This window comes from Lampetra planeri, chromosome 32 (genome assembly GCF_965212315.1).
Source record: "Lampetra planeri chromosome 32, kcLamPlan1.2.h2, whole genome shotgun sequence".
In the NCBI taxonomy this organism is placed as follows: Eukaryota; Metazoa; Chordata; class Hyperoartia; order Petromyzontiformes; family Petromyzontidae; genus Lampetra; species Lampetra planeri.
In genome coordinates this window covers 8025450-8043418 of record NC_136138.1, presented here as the reverse complement: position 1 = coordinate 8043418, position 17969 = coordinate 8025450, and the positions used below count along the sequence as shown (strand labels likewise).

The 17969-nt window shown below is 44.4% G+C and overlaps 1 protein-coding gene across 2 annotated transcripts in view; it reads right to left on the bottom strand.

Annotated features, from left to right (window-relative positions):
• Positions 1–1254: 1254 nt before the first annotated feature.
• Positions 1255–17969, bottom strand: part of LOC144729395 (serine/threonine-protein kinase B-raf-like) — a 30750-nt gene continuing 14035 nt past the window's right edge. The window contains exons 8-18 of one of the 2 annotated variants that reach the window (XM_078609653.1): positions 17249–17423; positions 15426–15468; positions 14429–14556; positions 13699–13816; positions 13120–13204; positions 11712–11888; positions 10524–10570; positions 8307–8425; positions 7041–7307; positions 6477–6630; positions 1255–5552 (exon numbers count right to left, since the gene is read on the bottom strand). In XM_078609653.1, the coding sequence (XP_078465779.1) occupies positions 5530–5552; positions 6477–6630; positions 7041–7307; positions 8307–8425; positions 10524–10570; positions 11712–11888; positions 13120–13204; positions 13699–13816; positions 14429–14556; positions 15426–15468; positions 17249–17423 (1336 nt within the window). In that variant the 3' untranslated portion in view covers positions 1255–5529. The remainder of the gene's footprint in view (positions 5553–6476; positions 6631–7040; positions 7308–8306; positions 8426–10523; positions 10571–11711; positions 11889–13119; positions 13205–13698; positions 13817–14428; positions 14557–15425; positions 15469–17248; positions 17424–17969) is intronic. The other variant, XM_078609655.1, reaches the window with a different exon arrangement.

The following is a 17969-nucleotide window of genomic DNA, read 5'->3' as shown; positions in this document are numbered from 1 at the left end:
TCCAAAGCTAAGGTTTGAGCTTCCATAGCACCTCTGATTCGCACGGTTGGCGACTTACGCACGGTGCCGAAAGGAGTTCAACAGTGTACGCACGCTATAAACTACGGAGGTTATTTCGTCAGCAGATGGCAGAGCAGCAACACCCACAGCTGCAACGTGCGTGGTATGACCGAATGGTACTGGTAGGAACCTCCTGGTTACACCAGCCCACAGGAGATTATTGTGTCCGTCCGTCGTGCAGGGGGGGGCTGGGTGGGGCTGGGTGAGGAGGGGCTGGTCACCCCGCGGTGCCCTGATAAAACTCAACGTTTAACCTACTCACGCCGGCTTGTGCCCGCCCTCAGTCGGGCATATTTGCGGAATACACCACGCCGCCGTTGACCCTGGCCATTGAGCGAGCAACCCAACGTTCCTACCAGCTCCCTCCGCAGGAATGTGTTGTAATGGTCCTCACCTTCAGATGTTAACTGCCTCGCCTAGTATACCGGTCGTGGGTTGGATCCCCACGCTGCTGATGCCTGGAAATTTGGAGTTTGCATGTTCACGTGGATTTTTGGGGCCGTCCACAAATGACGTCACGCGACTTTGGACGATTTTTGACCCCCCCCCCCCTTCGTCACACGGCGTCACAAAAAATCAGACCCCCCCCCCTCAAATATAAAAAACATGCTTCAAATTGCTTTAAACTATTGTCATTGTAGTGCGTATTTAATCTGTAGAAGAAAACATTAAAAAGTCTATTTAACTAAGTATAACGTGTTGTCTGTATTTATTTAAAGTTGCGCATTTTTACGTGACGTCACATTTCTCAAACCCCCCCCCCTCCCCATCGTCACAAATGTCTGACGCCCCCCCCCCCCCCCTAGGTGCGTGACGTCATTTATGGACGGCCCCTTTATGCGGATCCTCCAATTTTCCCCTCCACATATAGAATCAACGTGCGTTTAGAGCAACTTGGCCAAGATCAATTTCCACACGATGAACCACTCCCCGTTGAGCTGTCATGTGGCCAGGTCGCCTCTGAAAAAGAGCTCTACCAAGTCAGTGGGCCTTACCTGGTAAAATACAAAGTTTAGTTTAGGATTGATAGAGAGGGCTATGAATGTACATTTATCGGCCGAGCATTAGCCGCGTGAAGTGGCCGCAGTGTGTTTCAATCATCTTCAGGTAACACGCAAAGGTCGTCGCATTCACAACCTCCTTCTCATGAACGCTGAACACAAGGGAAGGGGGGGGAGGAGCAGCAGTCAGCAATACATGCATCTCTTTTATTGAAGCATGTTTCCAATAAATCTTCGCTAACACATCCAAGGTCTCCGTTTTAAATCAAATGTACAGTACACACAGTATGTATGCATTACATTGCTCGTCACAGCTATCAAAAACCTCTGCGTTGTGCACGCACAAATTGTACAACTACATACAGCCCAGAGAGAACCCAAGAGAAAGGAGGAAATGGATTGTTGGTGTACCGCGTGTGTGGTTAACGGGAGAAACCAAACGTAAAGCCGACAAAACGACGAGTGAGCACAGCAGTTGGATTAAATCGTACGTGCTTGCCATTTGGACGGTGTTTTAATAGGAAAGAGGGTGGATTCGTTTCCCATGCGTTACACAAGAGAGGTTTGCGTGACTCCGTAAAGTGTGCAGGAATTACATGTACGATCGGAGAACAGCGATGCATGGCTACAGACGTGGCCAAAGCGTTAAGTTAACTGGGCACTGCGATGTAGGGATTTAGTTAACATGGATGCTAAATCTTGACTTAAAGCTTTCGTGACTGCAGGAATTCATATTTTTGGGGTCTTTCGGTAAAAATAATAAAATTATTATTATTTTTCTATCTACGTGGCTTTACCAAAAGACCCAAATAATTTGGATGCTAAAGTACGCACCCAAAACACATTTTTTAAATGTTCTAATTTTGTTTCAAGTAAACTCAAACGTACAGGTTATATCAACCGTCCGTAGCATGCGCCAGTGTATGGTATCACAAAGAAATAAAAACGAAATCAGATCAACATTAAAAATTTTACGAACCTGAAATGATAAAACATCACACTGTATTCTTTCAAAATACAAAACGCGAACATGATACAAATGTAAAAAATAGATATCAAATGCTCAAATAAGTGTATTATTAATTTAAGTTTAAGAAGCACAGTGAAAACAAATCACGTGATGTAAACTATCTTAGCAAAAAAGCTTCTCACTTCCCGACTCCCAACCCCCCCCAATAAAAGATTACTGCAGAAGGCATCTCAAATGACAAGTGCCTGTGGCCAGAACCAGAACAGTTGAAGAGATGAGCGCGAGGTGGACAGGAGGAGCAAACACGTCGCCACATTGCCAGAAACTTGGCTCCAGGAGACCGCATGGGGCTCGACAAGTCATGTGATCACAGTCATGTGATCACAGTTGTGTTAACATGTTCCCCCATTGTCTTCGTAATCTCGGCAAGGGTGGAACGTTTTTAGTTTCTTATTTAGTCACAATGGTTAAATGATGAACAATTCTTAATGAGGTCATTTACTGAAGTTTTGCCTGCAGTGAGACCCAGTGCTGTAAGATATACAAACGTGCTGTTGAAACGAAAATGGTTGTTGTGGGCCAAAATTGTCTTCTTGGTTGACAGAAGAAATCCTTGACTGGTAGTAGCGGATTCATGTGCCAAAGTTATCTAATGTGTGATCTTCCCCATTCACACTTGACCTGCAGTAGTAATGCCTCACCATTGGTTAAATTTAAATTATTAAATAAACGGTCTTATATTAAACTACAGATATGTAAAACGATCAACAACATTTAATGACCGAAATCTGGTCTCATTTGAATGAAAACCAAAACTTTAAAACAACAACAGTAAAGCACCAACTATTTCAGTAAGAGCCCATGATTGACTTGATCAACATCCATATTTCCTTCGTCAAAATTGCCAATGATTTGCCTTGTTGATATTTTCCACCTCGGGAGGGTGATACCCGTGTAGATTTGTAACACACTCCCGAGCTGCTTGCGACAAATATTCTTTGACGTCAGGTCTACACTGCGGTCGTATCACAAGGGCCGTTCCAAAGATCTGCATGCCAAATTGGGCTCAACAACGACCATTAAGGAACGTGAGCACAAGATGCCCCCAACTACGCTCGAAGCGAAATCCATGATCCATAACTTTTGAGATTTTTTTTTTTTGGTAAAATATCGATGACATCCTTTCCTGTTATGAGCTGATCATAATTTACAAGACATTAAATATTTTAAAAAGTGAGCGATAACTTAAATACGTATAGACTGCAAATAAAAATACTTAAAAGGCATTTATGAACAACACAATCATCATGAAATGCTCGCAAGCAAACCTGGATTCTCGAACATTACATATAAAATAATTTCAATTTCCATTACATGGTAAACCAAGGCATGGACATGTAATTAAATTGTGCAGATATAACTATGTATATGAAATGTTTATCTTATAGTTACAGTAAATTGTTTGCATTGTACACGAAGTGGCTATATTTACTTTTTTTTTTAATCCGTCTCTATTCAATAATGTTAGCTCATAAAATATGACCCATCGAATAGACGATGCCCTCCCATCCGCATCGTCTACATATCGGCAATCTGGCACAGGCCTGCTTAGCTATACACAATGACCTTAAAAACACACACAGACTGCAAAAAAATATAAAATAAACATTCTTAAAATAAAAAAAGCTAAATAAATACATATATAATTTATTAAAGAATAGAGATAGTAGCTACTTTTGTGTATTCAAACAAAATAAGATTTTTCTGATGTAAAAATTGTGCAAACCACAACCTACTCCCTCTTCTTCCATTCGCGAAGTATATATTTTTTCTTTTTTTTTTGCGTTCCAGCAAGATAAAGGTTAAGATAATAACACAAGACAACTTCACATTATTGTCATGTAGCGGAACAAGCGACGATGCAGACTATGGCTGTAAATAAAGTGCTTGGAATATTTACAGGCGCTCCAATAGGGTTTTAGGGAAACTGGCGATCAGAAACTCCACGCACGTTTCTTGTTGAACAAAGTGCCTTTTTTGACGAAGCATATGCTTACATGTGCGCGAAAGTTCACACTCTTATCTTACCTTATTTTTAAGTGAAATTATCACGCCGAATTTGTCACGACATTTGTTTTTTGAAATACTCTACTATAAAATAACGTTGCTTTGAGTCACATTACGGGGAAACTTTTCCGAAACATGCCAAATAAATTGGTTACATATTGGGGAGTACAAAATAAATGTCATTATTTTCTTACCGAGTTGGATGCCGAATCGTTGCCGATCATCAGCAACGATTATGATCATCGTACATTGTCGATCATCATGTGACTGAACGTGATACTGCAAAGGCAGGACAGTTCACAAGCCCAACATCCACATGTTGCATTGGATAGGAAGAGTTCCACATCCAGTGAACCTCACAATTTCAACCTTTGCTCATCCCGATCCCAACATTGGGCTTAAGTCACCAGGAATCTAGGACATGTCGAGAGCAATCCTCCACGTCGGGGGAAGACTGCGGCCGACATTAAATCGGGACATTAACACACCGAGGCTACGTAGAACTGACTGCATGTATAGGATTGAATGTAAACAAAACTGCACGGAAAATAAACTCTAAAGGCTAAGTTATGTTTTTCCTTTTTAACAATGAAAACAAAAAATATTGCCTTATCTGACTTTTAAATACATTCATCCCAGACACCCACACATCATCGTCACTAGCACAATAAGCTTCCGACATGCATTTTTTTTTGCTACAGTTAGGAAATTTACAGAAAAAAATGTGAAGAAACTATAGGCTAGGTGCAAAGTGCAGTTAAATCACTAGTCCAATCTCCCTGTAAGTTTGACAACATTGACCTATACATAATTTATATATATTTTTTTAATATACTATCTTTAAATTAAACCTTTTTTTAAAGTTATTAAAGACATCTATGGCAGAAATAAAATAAAAACCCTGTTAATTATTGCATTAACTAAGTGAATGGAAATTAATGTACCATTACTTAAAGACCTCACTGAACACGTCACCTTAAATAAATATATAAAAATATCACCTGTGACTAAATCGCTGATAAACATGCTATCCATTTCCAGGATGCACTAGGTTATAAAAACAAAACAGAAATGATAACTCCCAACATTCATAAATATGTAACAGTGACATCATTGGGATATTGGACATCTGGACCCATACCACACTTTACACAGCCTAGAGACCACCCACTAGCAACTAAAAACCTCACGTAGCTTCAGATGATGTGGTCTGCTTTAGCCGAGCTGAGACTCGGTGGGTTGTTAATCGTGCCGGCTCTCCTGAGCCCCGTTTCCCGTCTTCGATTGACGGCCCTCACCTCCGGCCCCTGACCTCCGGTCCCATGACCCTTGCCCTCCCTCCCCTGCTCGACACACCAGTCCCAGGGCAGCAGAGCGGGGGAGCGCTGCGTGCGGTGGCGGTGCCTCTCCGTCTGCCGGCGAAGGGGCCATTCACTTGAAAGCCGCAAACTCTCCTGTGGAGGTTTTAGCGAACAGAACAGGGGGGAAGGAAGGAAAAGCGGTAATTTTAGATGGCGCAAGAATGCATAGATTAAAATCGACTACATAGGCTGGATCGTGCGAGTGAGAATCGACGCTTCTCTAATCATGTCATATTTTGTAAACGGTTCAATACGACCGCTGCTGCCACTAGAACTAGCTACGTTCCCCACAATGAAAAAATATTCTTCAAATCGAAGTTTAACCTCAAATCATAATTCAATTAATTGGAAAGGGGTAAAATGTTCAAAGATTATAACCAACTTTAATTACAAGCGCACAGTGAGTTGCTGTGACAACAAGACTTTTGGTGCCAGGACCTCAGATTATTGAGCTCCTGGCCACTTGAGCCGTTTGCTGCAATAACTGTAATGTCAGAGCATTACCAATGTGTAGGGTAGGAGGATATGCAATCGTAAAAAATCAGGTGGGGGAGGGGGCACAACAAGGCATGAAAATAGAGCTGGTGATTTTACTTATCGGCACAAACAGGAGCTGTTAAAATGTTATTTACATTTGGATCTTGTTAGTGTTTTAAATCCACATTCGATAAACATTAGAATCATCTTCACTTAACACAGCTTTAAAATATGACTCCTTTATTCAAATCACACAAAACTTTACTTCCATTGCGCTTGCCAAACCTGATTACGCGCGTGTTCGCTCACTGCAAAGAGTAAAATAAAAGGACGGGGAGAGAATTAATAACGCCAAGGCAACAGTTGGTCCCGTGTGCGAAAGCGGCGCAAGCAGAGGGGGTCGCTGCGGTGAGCGCGCAGACAGGGAAGCCAGGGCAGCGCCTATTGGCCACCGAGGCCTCCCGCAGGCCCCGTTGCGGCCCCAGCCGTAGAAGCTGAGGCCGAGGGGGCACTGCGGCACGAGTGTACGACTGCGCTGACCGTATCCGCCCGCCTGGATCGGGGTCCTCGGAGAAGCGCACGTGTAGGAGCTGAAGTCGTCCGTCTGGAAGCCGGCGCGGTTGAGCGACGGCTCCGACGCGCTGCGGTGGATCTTGGGCAGCGACCGTGCCAGCTGTTCGATGGATGCCAAAATCTGCGACGGTGGGAGAAAAAGTTGGGGGGGGTAGTTTTGGGTGAAGGCGGACCAGTTGTGGGGTCAAGGATGATAGTTCAAGTCAAGTTTGTCAGCAGGGCAGTCTGTCAGGGTCACTGCATGAGTACTGCCTGGTGCAAAACCACACATCGCAAAGCCAACGTAGATTTTTCTTTCCAAGAATAAACTAGGCCACGTCATCATGTGTATAAAAATAATAATAGCGCTTAGATGGTTGGAGATTGAGAGTAAAAATGGAGTGGTAGCCAGAGGAAGGAACTCGCTGGAGAGAATGTCCACCGACATGGGGCTACGGCATCAGACATGAAGAGCTCTCCTCTATGTGAACCACCGAAACTTGCCTCCAAGGCCCCGGATTACTGGCGTGTGTGTGCCACTACAAAACGCACCTGTGGGAAGAGCGGGCGGTCTTCGCGCTTCTTCTTCAAGCAGTCGATCATGAGCCGCTTCATCGTTTTGGGGCAGTTGCTGCGCACCTTGCTGAGGTCGGGCGAGAGGTATCCGCGCCCCACCATGAAGATGATCTGGTCACGGTTGTTGATGCTGCAGTAGGGCAGCTGGCAGGACATGAGCTCGAACAGGACGATGCCGAATGCATACACATCCGACTGGAAGCTGTAAGGATTCCGTTCCTTCATTCGTATCACCTCCGGTGCCTGCCAGGTGGGGATTATAGTGAATAATGTTGTTTATATTCAATGACGAATGCAATGACGATTCAATTGTTACTAGTGAAATGGGGTGCGGCGGAGGTGCAGTGGTTAATGCACTGCACCAAACTTCAGTGGTGAGTTATACATGATCCAATCCTGGGTACCCCCCCATCACCAGCCAGAATAGACAAGTGTGGTAAAGTATGGTGAAACCCCATGACCAAAAGGTGTGTGGGGAGGCATTCATCCAGCAGTGCATTGATACAGGGATAAACATTACATTACTCGTGAAGTTATGGTGATGAAACTGATGTGTACAGGAAAATAATCAAATTACATCGGCAAATTTACGGTGCTGTACTCACAGCAGTGCAGACTTGTGCATGCTATTGTGAATTATGATCTTGTGCTGTTTGACAAATTGGGAGCATTGTGCAGTGGTAAAGTGTGCGCTGTACACACTGTATGTGCAGTGGTGCGGTGTGTGAAGTCTTGTTGCATGGTGACACGCTACATGTGGTGGTTCCCCATATAATATTGCACTTTATTCGTGCGACACTGCGTGTTTGTACAACGTGATCGGAAGTGCAGGTGGTGATATCAGCCTCGTGTGTAGCTGATAGTGCGGGTTTTATTGGGGCTGCTGGTGCTTCTGGTGGTGGTATTATGGGGAGCGGTAGTGTGGTGATTAGGGCACTGCTCTATGAACCCAGCGGCCCGAGTTCGATTCTCGCTCACGGCCAACACCAGTGACGATTATCTGAACCGGTTCTGGGCCTCCCCTAGGTCGACTCGGTCTCAAATGAGTACCTGGTGTGGTGTGTAAACAAAGGCGGCCGGGCGTGTAGCTGGCCACCCACTGCCTCGTGTGCCGTTGCCAGCCTTCAGGAGTTGCTCGCTAACAGCACTTACCCCAGCAGCCTACTCGGACTATACGGGGGATTTTTGTCTTTTTGTTTGGTATAGGTGGTGCCAGTGGTGCTGGTAGTGAAGTAGTGCTACCATCCAAAGGATGGACCCAGACGGCTGCTCCAGTTGGTGAGAGCCGCTCCACCGAGCTTTCACTGTGGCCAGGCCAAAGTCTCCAATCTTCACCGTCAAGTCGTCGTGCAGGAAGATGTCTGTTCGGCAGCACATCATGGAAAAGTCCACTATTTTGCGACAGTGGGGAGTGTCAACACCACGTACTCATCCATCTACTCACTAACTCACCCAGCCGGGCACCTACTCACTCACCCACTTTCAGATCAACTTACCCTGCCACTAACTCAATTTATAACCCACCTACTCACCCACCCAACCACCCGCCGACTCCCTCAGCCACTCAGCCACTACCCACATTATTACTGACCCACCCACTAATTTAATCACCTACTAACGTAACCACCCACTAACTCAACCACTGAGTCACTCGAACTTACCCACTAACCAAGCCACCCACTAAATCTCAAATCCACACTCATGCACGCACCCACCCGCACACTCACCAACACCCTTAACTAAATCTAAATTATGTTTTTTTTCCCAGGTAAGGCCCACTGAGCTATATAGATTGTTTTGAGAAGCAGGGTTTGGATCGAACCTACGAACTTAAAAATACCAGGCAAGGTAGTTAACAATTTGCCAACATGGCACTCCACTTTCTGACTCTCCCACCCACGAACCCACACACTCAAAACACCCACCCACTAACTCAACCATCCATTCATTTCAACCACTCTTCTTCTTAAACGGTCACACCGGCAAAAGTGGCAACAGCAACTCTCGCGACTCTTTTGCAGCTGGCTGGTGTGACCCAGAAATATCCAATACCCATTTAAAATGTGTGCATTGTAAGAGGTGGCAGGTGGCTTCGAGGTCAGTCAGATGAGGGGACCCCACCGAGATCCTGGACTAAAATCTGGGCAGACACCCATTGCGCACCTCCGATTAGCACGGTTGGCTACATACGGTGCGAAAGAAGTTCAACATGACACGTACATACACTGTATTCTCATGCGTGGTTTGTTGATGGTCTCAAACATCACATTACATGTAATTTTGAACTTCATTTGATAAAGTTTAAGCTCTGGGAATTAAACATATCCGTTTGGCTGTCATGCGATGAACATTTCCGTGTAGCGTGGTGTGGCGGAACGTGCTGCCCCCCTAGGTCTGTGGATAAGAGGTCACCTGCATAATTCCGAAGCAGTTCTGACATCTCGTTCTGCGAACCGCTGTGCAACACGGCGTTAAGTACCGCTCTCCAAGCGTTCCGATTGGCTATTCGCGTCATGCCACCATTACGACTGAATAGGAATAAAATTGGTAAAAAAAAGACAAACTAAATATGTAAATGTGTGTATTACATCCTGTCCTCTATATTGCATACAACGTGCAAATTTGTTACATTCGTAGAAAAAATAAAACTTTGCCACTTAACCTACTACCACCACCTGCTGGCAAAACCCTCGCACAAACAAATATAACAAACTAGCTGTACTACCCGGCTTCGCCCGGGACTTGGATTCACCACACCCGGCCGCCTTTGTCTCCCCAGTGGCGATGTTCACACACCACACCAGTTACTCGTTTGTGGCTGAGTCGACCTAGGGGAGGCCCAAGACCGGTTAAAATAATCGTCACCGGTGGTGGCCGTGAGCGGGAATCGAACTCGGGTCGCCGGGTTCGTAGCGCAGCGCACTAACCACTACACTACAATGTGTTACGCTTCCACATGCGCGGGTCACGTGACAGATTTTACGTCACAGCTCACTTGCCATGCAAAAAATATATGCATTATTGAGTTCCCACCTCCCCCCCCAAAAAAAATAAAGTGTATTTTTATAATTTTTGCATGGTGTACAGTCTGGAAAGTACCCACATGGCAAATTTCCAGTTTGTTGCATGTCGGGAAGTACGTTAAACATTTTGAACAGACACATAATCACAACTTTGCCTTTTATATATATGGAGATGACACACATTTGCATTAACAAACCAGATTTCTTGTAGTGCAGGTTAAACAGTGACTGTCTGGTTTACTCGGTAACTGGTTAAAATAAAAAAATGTCTTGAGTCCAGCCTCAAAGGTCCACACCGTCAGTAAGTTCACATGACCTTTAAAGTGTCCAGCAAGGTCCCCGCTTAAACACAAATTCAGACTTAAATCAGTTATTAATGTTCATCTTGCGAGTACATAGATCCCTAATATGCAATGCATCATCGCAGAAAGGATACTATTCGACTTCAAATCTCGGTGGATGATGGATTTTGCGTGCAAATAACTGGGAAAAGAGAACACACGCACATAAGTATTACCATTCCAAAACAAGCATTCATATAAAATCCTTTTCAAGGACTTATTTAAGTTCATAACTAATAATTGGGACATTATTTCAAAAACGATAGAATAAGCCACACTCGATAGCTCGTGTGCAGGTGTCAGTTACATCGCAGGATGGTGAGAGATGGCACTTGCTGGGGAATGATGCCTTCATCAATTGATTGTGATCAATGCATGATGGTGATCACGATACAGCAGCTCAGTTACAATGTTATAGCAAGGCTTCGATTGTGCATTGCTATCAGCAAGTCTTTTATTTAAAGCCTTGCAGCTCGCTCCTCCATGAAGAGGATGAAAACAACGTTGCTGATTCTGAACGATTGTTCACTGCCGCCAAGCGTAACCCAATGTGTGGTTTTACGGCGAGTCCTCGCTTTACGCGTGGCGTTCACACAACGCGTTGTCGCTATAATGCGGTTCCTTCCCTTGGGGAACACTTTACGCACAATGCGGAAAGCGCACCGTTATAACGCGTATTCTGCGCGGTCGGCGATTAACTACTTTCGTGAGCTACACGGCCGAGTGGTGCGATACAGTACGCGGCGATGCACATTCAAACGAGTTCTCTGTCCCTCCATGGGATGACCGCAAAGGCTGATTTTATTGCGCAAATGTGACTACAAATTTTATTTATGCCCCGTAATGTATGTGCAGTAATTCCTCGCGTAATGTGGCACTTTGCAGGAATGCATCTAGGGTGTAAAAACGAGGAATAACTGTACGTGTGGCGAGATGTTAACTACCTCGCCTGGTATACAAGAGGTCGTGGATCCCCACCCTGACACCTGTATATCTGGAGTTAGCATATCCTCCCTGTGGTTGTGTGGATTTGTCTCCAAGTCCTCCGGTTTTTCCCTTCACGTTTAAAAACATACGTTCAGAGTATATGGCTGCTATAAATGTCCACATGATAAGCCACTTCGTTGGGCAATCTTTTGTGGCCAGGTCGCTTCTGAAAAAGAGCTATATAGCTCAGTGGGCCTTACCTGGTAAAATAAAAAGTGTATTATTTTATTTTAGTATCATATGTACAAGGCCATTTCCCCCCCACCCCGCCACTTTCCCCAACACGTCGCACTTACTCCATGCCCTGGGCCGTCTGGCGAGCGATGTCAATGAGCTGGAAGATCTCAAACTTGGTCTCGAGGATGTGCAGGTGGCGGTAGAGGCTTGAGCCCTCGCACCACTGCGTCACGATGGCCAGCTGTGGCTTGGTGGTATAGCCCATGAAGAGCAGAATGTTGACGTGGCGAGTTTTTCTGCCATTGGAACAACAACAACAATGTACGCATGCTGGGCTTCTTTTCCACCGTACGTAGCCAATAGTGCTAATCGGAGGGTGCAGAGGAAGAACACACTAAACACAAAAAGCAGTGGTAAAGAAATGAGTTTTCAATCGTGATCAATCGACGAAAGTCATTGCGGCATTCTGTCTCGCGATTGTAAGGTATTTTAGATGTAACAATGGCAACAATTAATCATTGAAATTGATTTGTAAGCTTGTGATAAATCATAAATGTAATAAGGGATTATGCTATTTGTAGTTGTATTTCATTTGTTTATATTAACCATGCAACCAATAGTAGAGGAAATACATTCACCACAATGAATATAAATAATCAGTTCTGGAATTCAATAGTGGTTAACCCCAAATGGTTATTTGCCAACATTTAAAAAAGTTTTTTCTTAAAAAATATTTCTGCACCACATTCCTACATTTGAAATAAATGTATCTGAATTTTCTGCAAAACAGCTCCAGATGTTGATCTGAAATAAAGCTAAGCTACAATTCAAGTGACACACGTTTTTATTACCAGCGAAATAGACGGGAATGTATGTATTTATGTTGAACATCTTTCGCAGCGTACGTAGCCAAACGTGCTAATCGTTTGGCTACGTACGTAAGGTGTGGGGGGGGGGGGAACAACAAAACTGTTTAACACGTAGTCGGCATTCGCGACCAAATATTATCCGTAAGTTTTTTTTGGATTAGATGGCGTCAACTCAACAAAAAACCTCTATTATGGACAACCAAGCAAACGTAAACAATCAGGGAAACAAATCCAATGCATCTTCTTGGTTCTTTTGGTAAAGTCACGTAGAAGGGAAATAATAAAATAATACAATTTCAACATAATAAAATACAATTCTCACGACGTTTCGGCCACAACGCAAGCAGCCGTCCTCAGGTGAAGAACAGGGATGCTGTCTTTCCGACAGCTCTGTTCTTCACCTGAGGACGGCTGCTTGTGTTGTAGCCGAAACGTCGTGAGAATTGTATTTTATTATGTTTTATTTTTATTATTTCCCTTCTACGTGACTTTACCGAAAGAACCAAGAAGATGAATCCCTGCAGTCGCGAAAGCTTTAAATCGTAATCCAATGCACACGTGCGCAAACTCTTAATTGGGCACGCTCACGACGTGTGATGGCACGTAACTCTCCAGCGAGCGACGGCGGTGCGTTTTATGCATTCCGCGGGAGACCCACCGGAGCACGCCGACCTCGTTCTTGAAGGCCTGAAGCTGCTGCGGGGTCGGGTCGGTGACGTTGAGCATCTTCACCGCGACGTCTCCTGCAAGCGCGGCACAACCACGGCACAGCGCACGGTTGCTTCCCCGTTTACCCCCAAGTTTCGCTCTTCCATCCTTAAAAATATTGATCGTAAAATTTACGTGCTGTGCCAAACCGATGCGAGCCAGTACTCGATGCCGACAGCAATGAAGATAGTGTGGATAAAGATACGATAAGGGTTGTCCTTCATGAACCTAGGTGCGACCTCAAAAAGATGTATCATCACGTTTGCCAAGGTCCTGGCTCATATAGAAGTAATTTAACTTTTGCACGTGGCTTTTGTAGGCAAATTCTAGTCAAAGAAGTTACTTTGTGGTTCTTGTCACACCTACTTTGCAGAAGGCACTTTGGATAATTCCCCACAATAAAATACCGACCCGACACGGGAATCGAAACTGCTGACCGTGTACAAATTGGCTTTGGGGAGGGGGATGGAAATGTTTTGAACCGCTGAGGCCATCCAGATTTTACCGTTACGACATTACATCGTCTCACCGTGCCACTTTCCCTTGTAGACCGTTCCAAAGGAGCCGGAGCCTATCCTTTGCCCAGCAGTGATCTGTCCCTCTGGGATCTCCCAGTCGTCGCTGGAGTCACGCCGCCCTATCTGTTTCTGTGGGGCCCCAAAGCAAAAGTGGAGGACAAAAAGAGTAGAGCACACTCCCAAGGTCAGCGACAAAAAACAACGCGTTCCCTCGCTGAACATTCGCGCGCACAATCGCACATCTAACGTTGGTGCCACGACAAAATCTTATTGTAAGGAAATCTATTTAAAAAATTCTGTATTTTTTTATTGAAACCGACTCCGCGAAACTTGCCCTGGCTGAGAAGGCACACATTAACAATAGAACAATAGTAAAATAATATCTATGTTAAAGAGTTGCCTGCTACACATTATTTTGTTTTCTTTATAAAAACCACAAGGTTGAGTTACCTGTAATGTGATGAGCTGCACGGCCTTATTCAGAGGCCAATGACCTTAGTCAAGTAAAACAGCCAATGCAATTCATGATTTCTAAATCAAAATCAAAATCTAAAATAAATACTTCAGAAGTATATCTTAAGAAAATGAACTTTATTAAATAAACTAAATGCAAAAAAAAAATACAAAATTATTCAACATCTTTTATGAAAAAAATTACTTTTGCTGGCACCAGCTAAGGTTAACATTTTTATCGTACAAACAATGGGAGCGCCGAGGGTCACTAACGACGCCAGCTCGTACCATCCTGGCTCGGTCCTCCGAGGACGCCGAGGGCTTCCTCTCTCGAGGTAGTGACTTGGAGGGGGGCTTGGTCATGGCGATGGTGCCGGGGAGCGTGGCAGGAGGGGTGGCAGACAAGCCTGCGTGCGCTGGCGAGGGAGTGCAGTATGGCAGGTGGGGGTAGGTACAGAGAGGCGTGTGAGGGCGGTAAGAGTCCTATTATTTACATGGGGGTCGGCTGCTCAGATTTTACTTTTCCAGTGCGATTCTATTTTGTGCTTCACATTCACTGTCCGTACAAAGGGACCCATACACTTACTGACCTACAAACTTGCACACACGTACATGATCCGTATATTTACATAAATAAACCATAGGTTTGCATAGAAACCCACCATAAGTCCAAATTATTGAATTGGGTCGGCTGCTCGGATTTTATCTCTCCATGCCCTTCTATTCTGCGCCTCTTCTACAATATTCACATCAACTATCCTCTCATCTCACCCCCGGTCTCCCTCTACTCCTTCCCTGCAGCAGCAGCATCTTTGGTAATCATGAGTGGGGTAATGTCACCGTTTTGAAACATCCGCACACTTGCGCCACCGACACCGTGTGTGGGTATTTCAGAAAGTCAATCTAGATCGAGGCAGGCCGCAAATCATACTGATTCACACACATTTCATTTGACACTACCTCTGTTTAATCCACTTCTATGGGCCGTTCTATCAGACTAAGGGCCGTACTGCTCTGCAAGTAATCTCAAATTGAAATCCATTTGTTTAATCTGTTTAATCAGGTGAGAAATCAAGAGACTACCAGGGAAGTCTAATTTACAAGAGTGACCTGGGTTAGCAAAATGCAAAAAAAAACAATAGTATGTACAGTCACTCCATCACGTGACATAACATCAATAGAGCACATGGGATATTGGTGAAAAAGACAAAAACTAAACAAATTAAAATTTAGCATCAGTTGAGTCCCACCAAAGAGGCAGACTTGTGAGGCGCGCATGTTTCACCTGAGCCAGTGCCTTGTGGTGCGTTCTGGCCCCTCCGCAGGTCCTAGGGTGAGGCACAACATCGGCTTAGCAAAACAACAACCAACGTGCAACCTGCTAGAACGGTCAAAGTTGGAAGCAAGAGCTTCAAGGTGACCAGGATATGGCAGGAAAGTAAATGGTTACACGAACGAGTGGTATCCGTTTTTATTCATGGGTATTTACAAATGTAAAAACTCTCCTTAAAATAGAATAACCCAAACACCCCAATGTGGAGCACTCATACGAAAAAGTCTGGAATCTCAGCAATGATTTACTGATTAAATTATACATTATGAGAAATTCTCTGCCACAATTCTAAACTTGGCATACATAGTGCGTGATGATGAAGTTGATGATGAAATGGCAAACAAGTTTTAGAAAACCATGCATGCATTTGTCTTTGTATTTACTCTGCAGAACGGGAGCTGACCTGTAAGCTAGACACAAATGCATTTGAACTTTTCCAAATAGTTTCTGTTTGCTCTGGTTTGCACCTCCAAAGTCTTGGGCAACCTTTTGATACATTTGGCGGTTTTCAAAAGGAAAAGTTCCCATTGACGACACAACTTTATCCCACGGGATATTTCATATTGAATAATTTTTACAAGCGTTTAGGTCCCACTCATTATGGGAAAAAACAAAACGAAAAACAGATGTAATGCATAAACACTTTCAACCTTAGTTGGAAAGTGTTAGAAACTACAAAATTAGTCTGCAAATTATAAAATGCTCCGGAAATAAAGATGCACGCAAACTTATAAAATTATACAAATCTGGTCACACATACAAACCTACCGGATTATAAAATCTAACCCAAACCTTTGTTTTAAATATACAGGGAAAGAGTATGCTTGATAATCTAGAGAATAAGGGTGTCCTTTTTGTTCTGGTTTGTGTCTCACGCATTGAAGGCAACATCAATTTGGCACCATTAGCAACAAAAAATAATCCCAAAGTTTCATCCATATTGAATCATCTTTACAAGAGTTACAGTGCCCCCCTCCCATTATGGTAAGGCAAACGAGTGGACAGATGGAGAGGTGGACGGAGCCGATGCATAAACCTTCGTTGGAAAGCTATAAAATATGATACTGCTCTATGTATGCATGTTTAACGTCTTCTTGGTTCTTTCGGTAAAGTCACGTAGAAGGGAAGTAATAAAATAATAAAAATAAAACACAATAAAATAATTCTCACGACGTTTCGGCCACAACGCAAGCAGCCGTCCTCAGGTGAAGACCAGGTCTGTTTAACGTCCTTTCGCACTTGACGTGCGGGGGAAGGAGAACAAACTAAACTCAAAAATCAGTTCGAAAGAAATGAGTTTTCAATTTAAAAGTGCATAGCTCCAGAGGCTTCCTAATACCGGAAGGAAGAGCTATCCAGACGGCCGCAGAAGCGCATCTGAAAGCGCGCGATGCGGTGACCGTCTTTGTTTGATGGTTTAGCAAAAGTGGCTGCTGTGACAATGACCGGAGTTTTGCGTGATGGCTTATGCTCCTTCACGAGATCAAGCAAGGTATCACAGTTCACTTGTGGCAAGCATCTTCTTGGTTCTTTCGGTAAGGTCACGTAGAAGAAAAGTAATAAAATAATAAAAATAAAACATAATAAAATAATTCTCACTATTATTTTATTATGTTTTTTTTTTATTATTTTATTACTTCCCTTCTACGTGACTTTACCGAAAGAACCAAGAAGATGAATCCCTGCAGTCACGAAAGCTTTAAATCGAAATTGTGGCAAGCACTTTATGTGTGTAACGAGCACGACCTCATTTCGCCACTGATTGCGTGCCCCACCTCGATGAGGCTGCTGTCGACGGGCCCGACCGTGCTGTTGATGTGCACGTTGGGTGCGGAGGTGGAGCGCTCGCGTGGGGTGAACTGGCCACGGTGGTCCTCCTCCCCGGCTGGCCGGCATGGCTGCGGGATCGGGATGGAGTGCGACGGCGACAATGGTGGCTTTGCCACGGGACTGCGGGACGAGATCGTGGCAAGGTGGGTGGGTGGGGGGAGTGGGGGGCGGGTTACGAAAAGGAAAGGGGACGTAAAACAATGACAGTGGTGGAAAGAGCACAGCAGTAAAGCGAGTAGGTTTGTAGACCCACCTGAAACGAGTTAAGGGCAATAGAGTTTGAAATGCATGAAATGTACACTACAGCCCTTTTGCTGCCCATTTACTGGGCATCTGGGAAAAAAGCTTCATAGCTCGTCAGATTCCTCCAGTCTAAATCAGAATTAAGACCTCCCAACGCCGTGTGGGTCGTGGTAGTTTGTTGGACAATACTTGACCATGCTGGTCAGTGCATATTGATGAAGTCATGGAGCATACATGTGGGAACTTAGCACAGTACAACATTAACTGGTGGCCCGCGGGCCAAGTGCAGGCTGCAAAGACAAGCTATGGCTCACGAAGAGCTATGGATCAGCGAGACATAACGAGCTCAACATAGTTATCCTCTGTAAAGATAAGAATTGGACTGTGGGATTCTGCATGTACGTATGTTGGAACTTCTTTCGC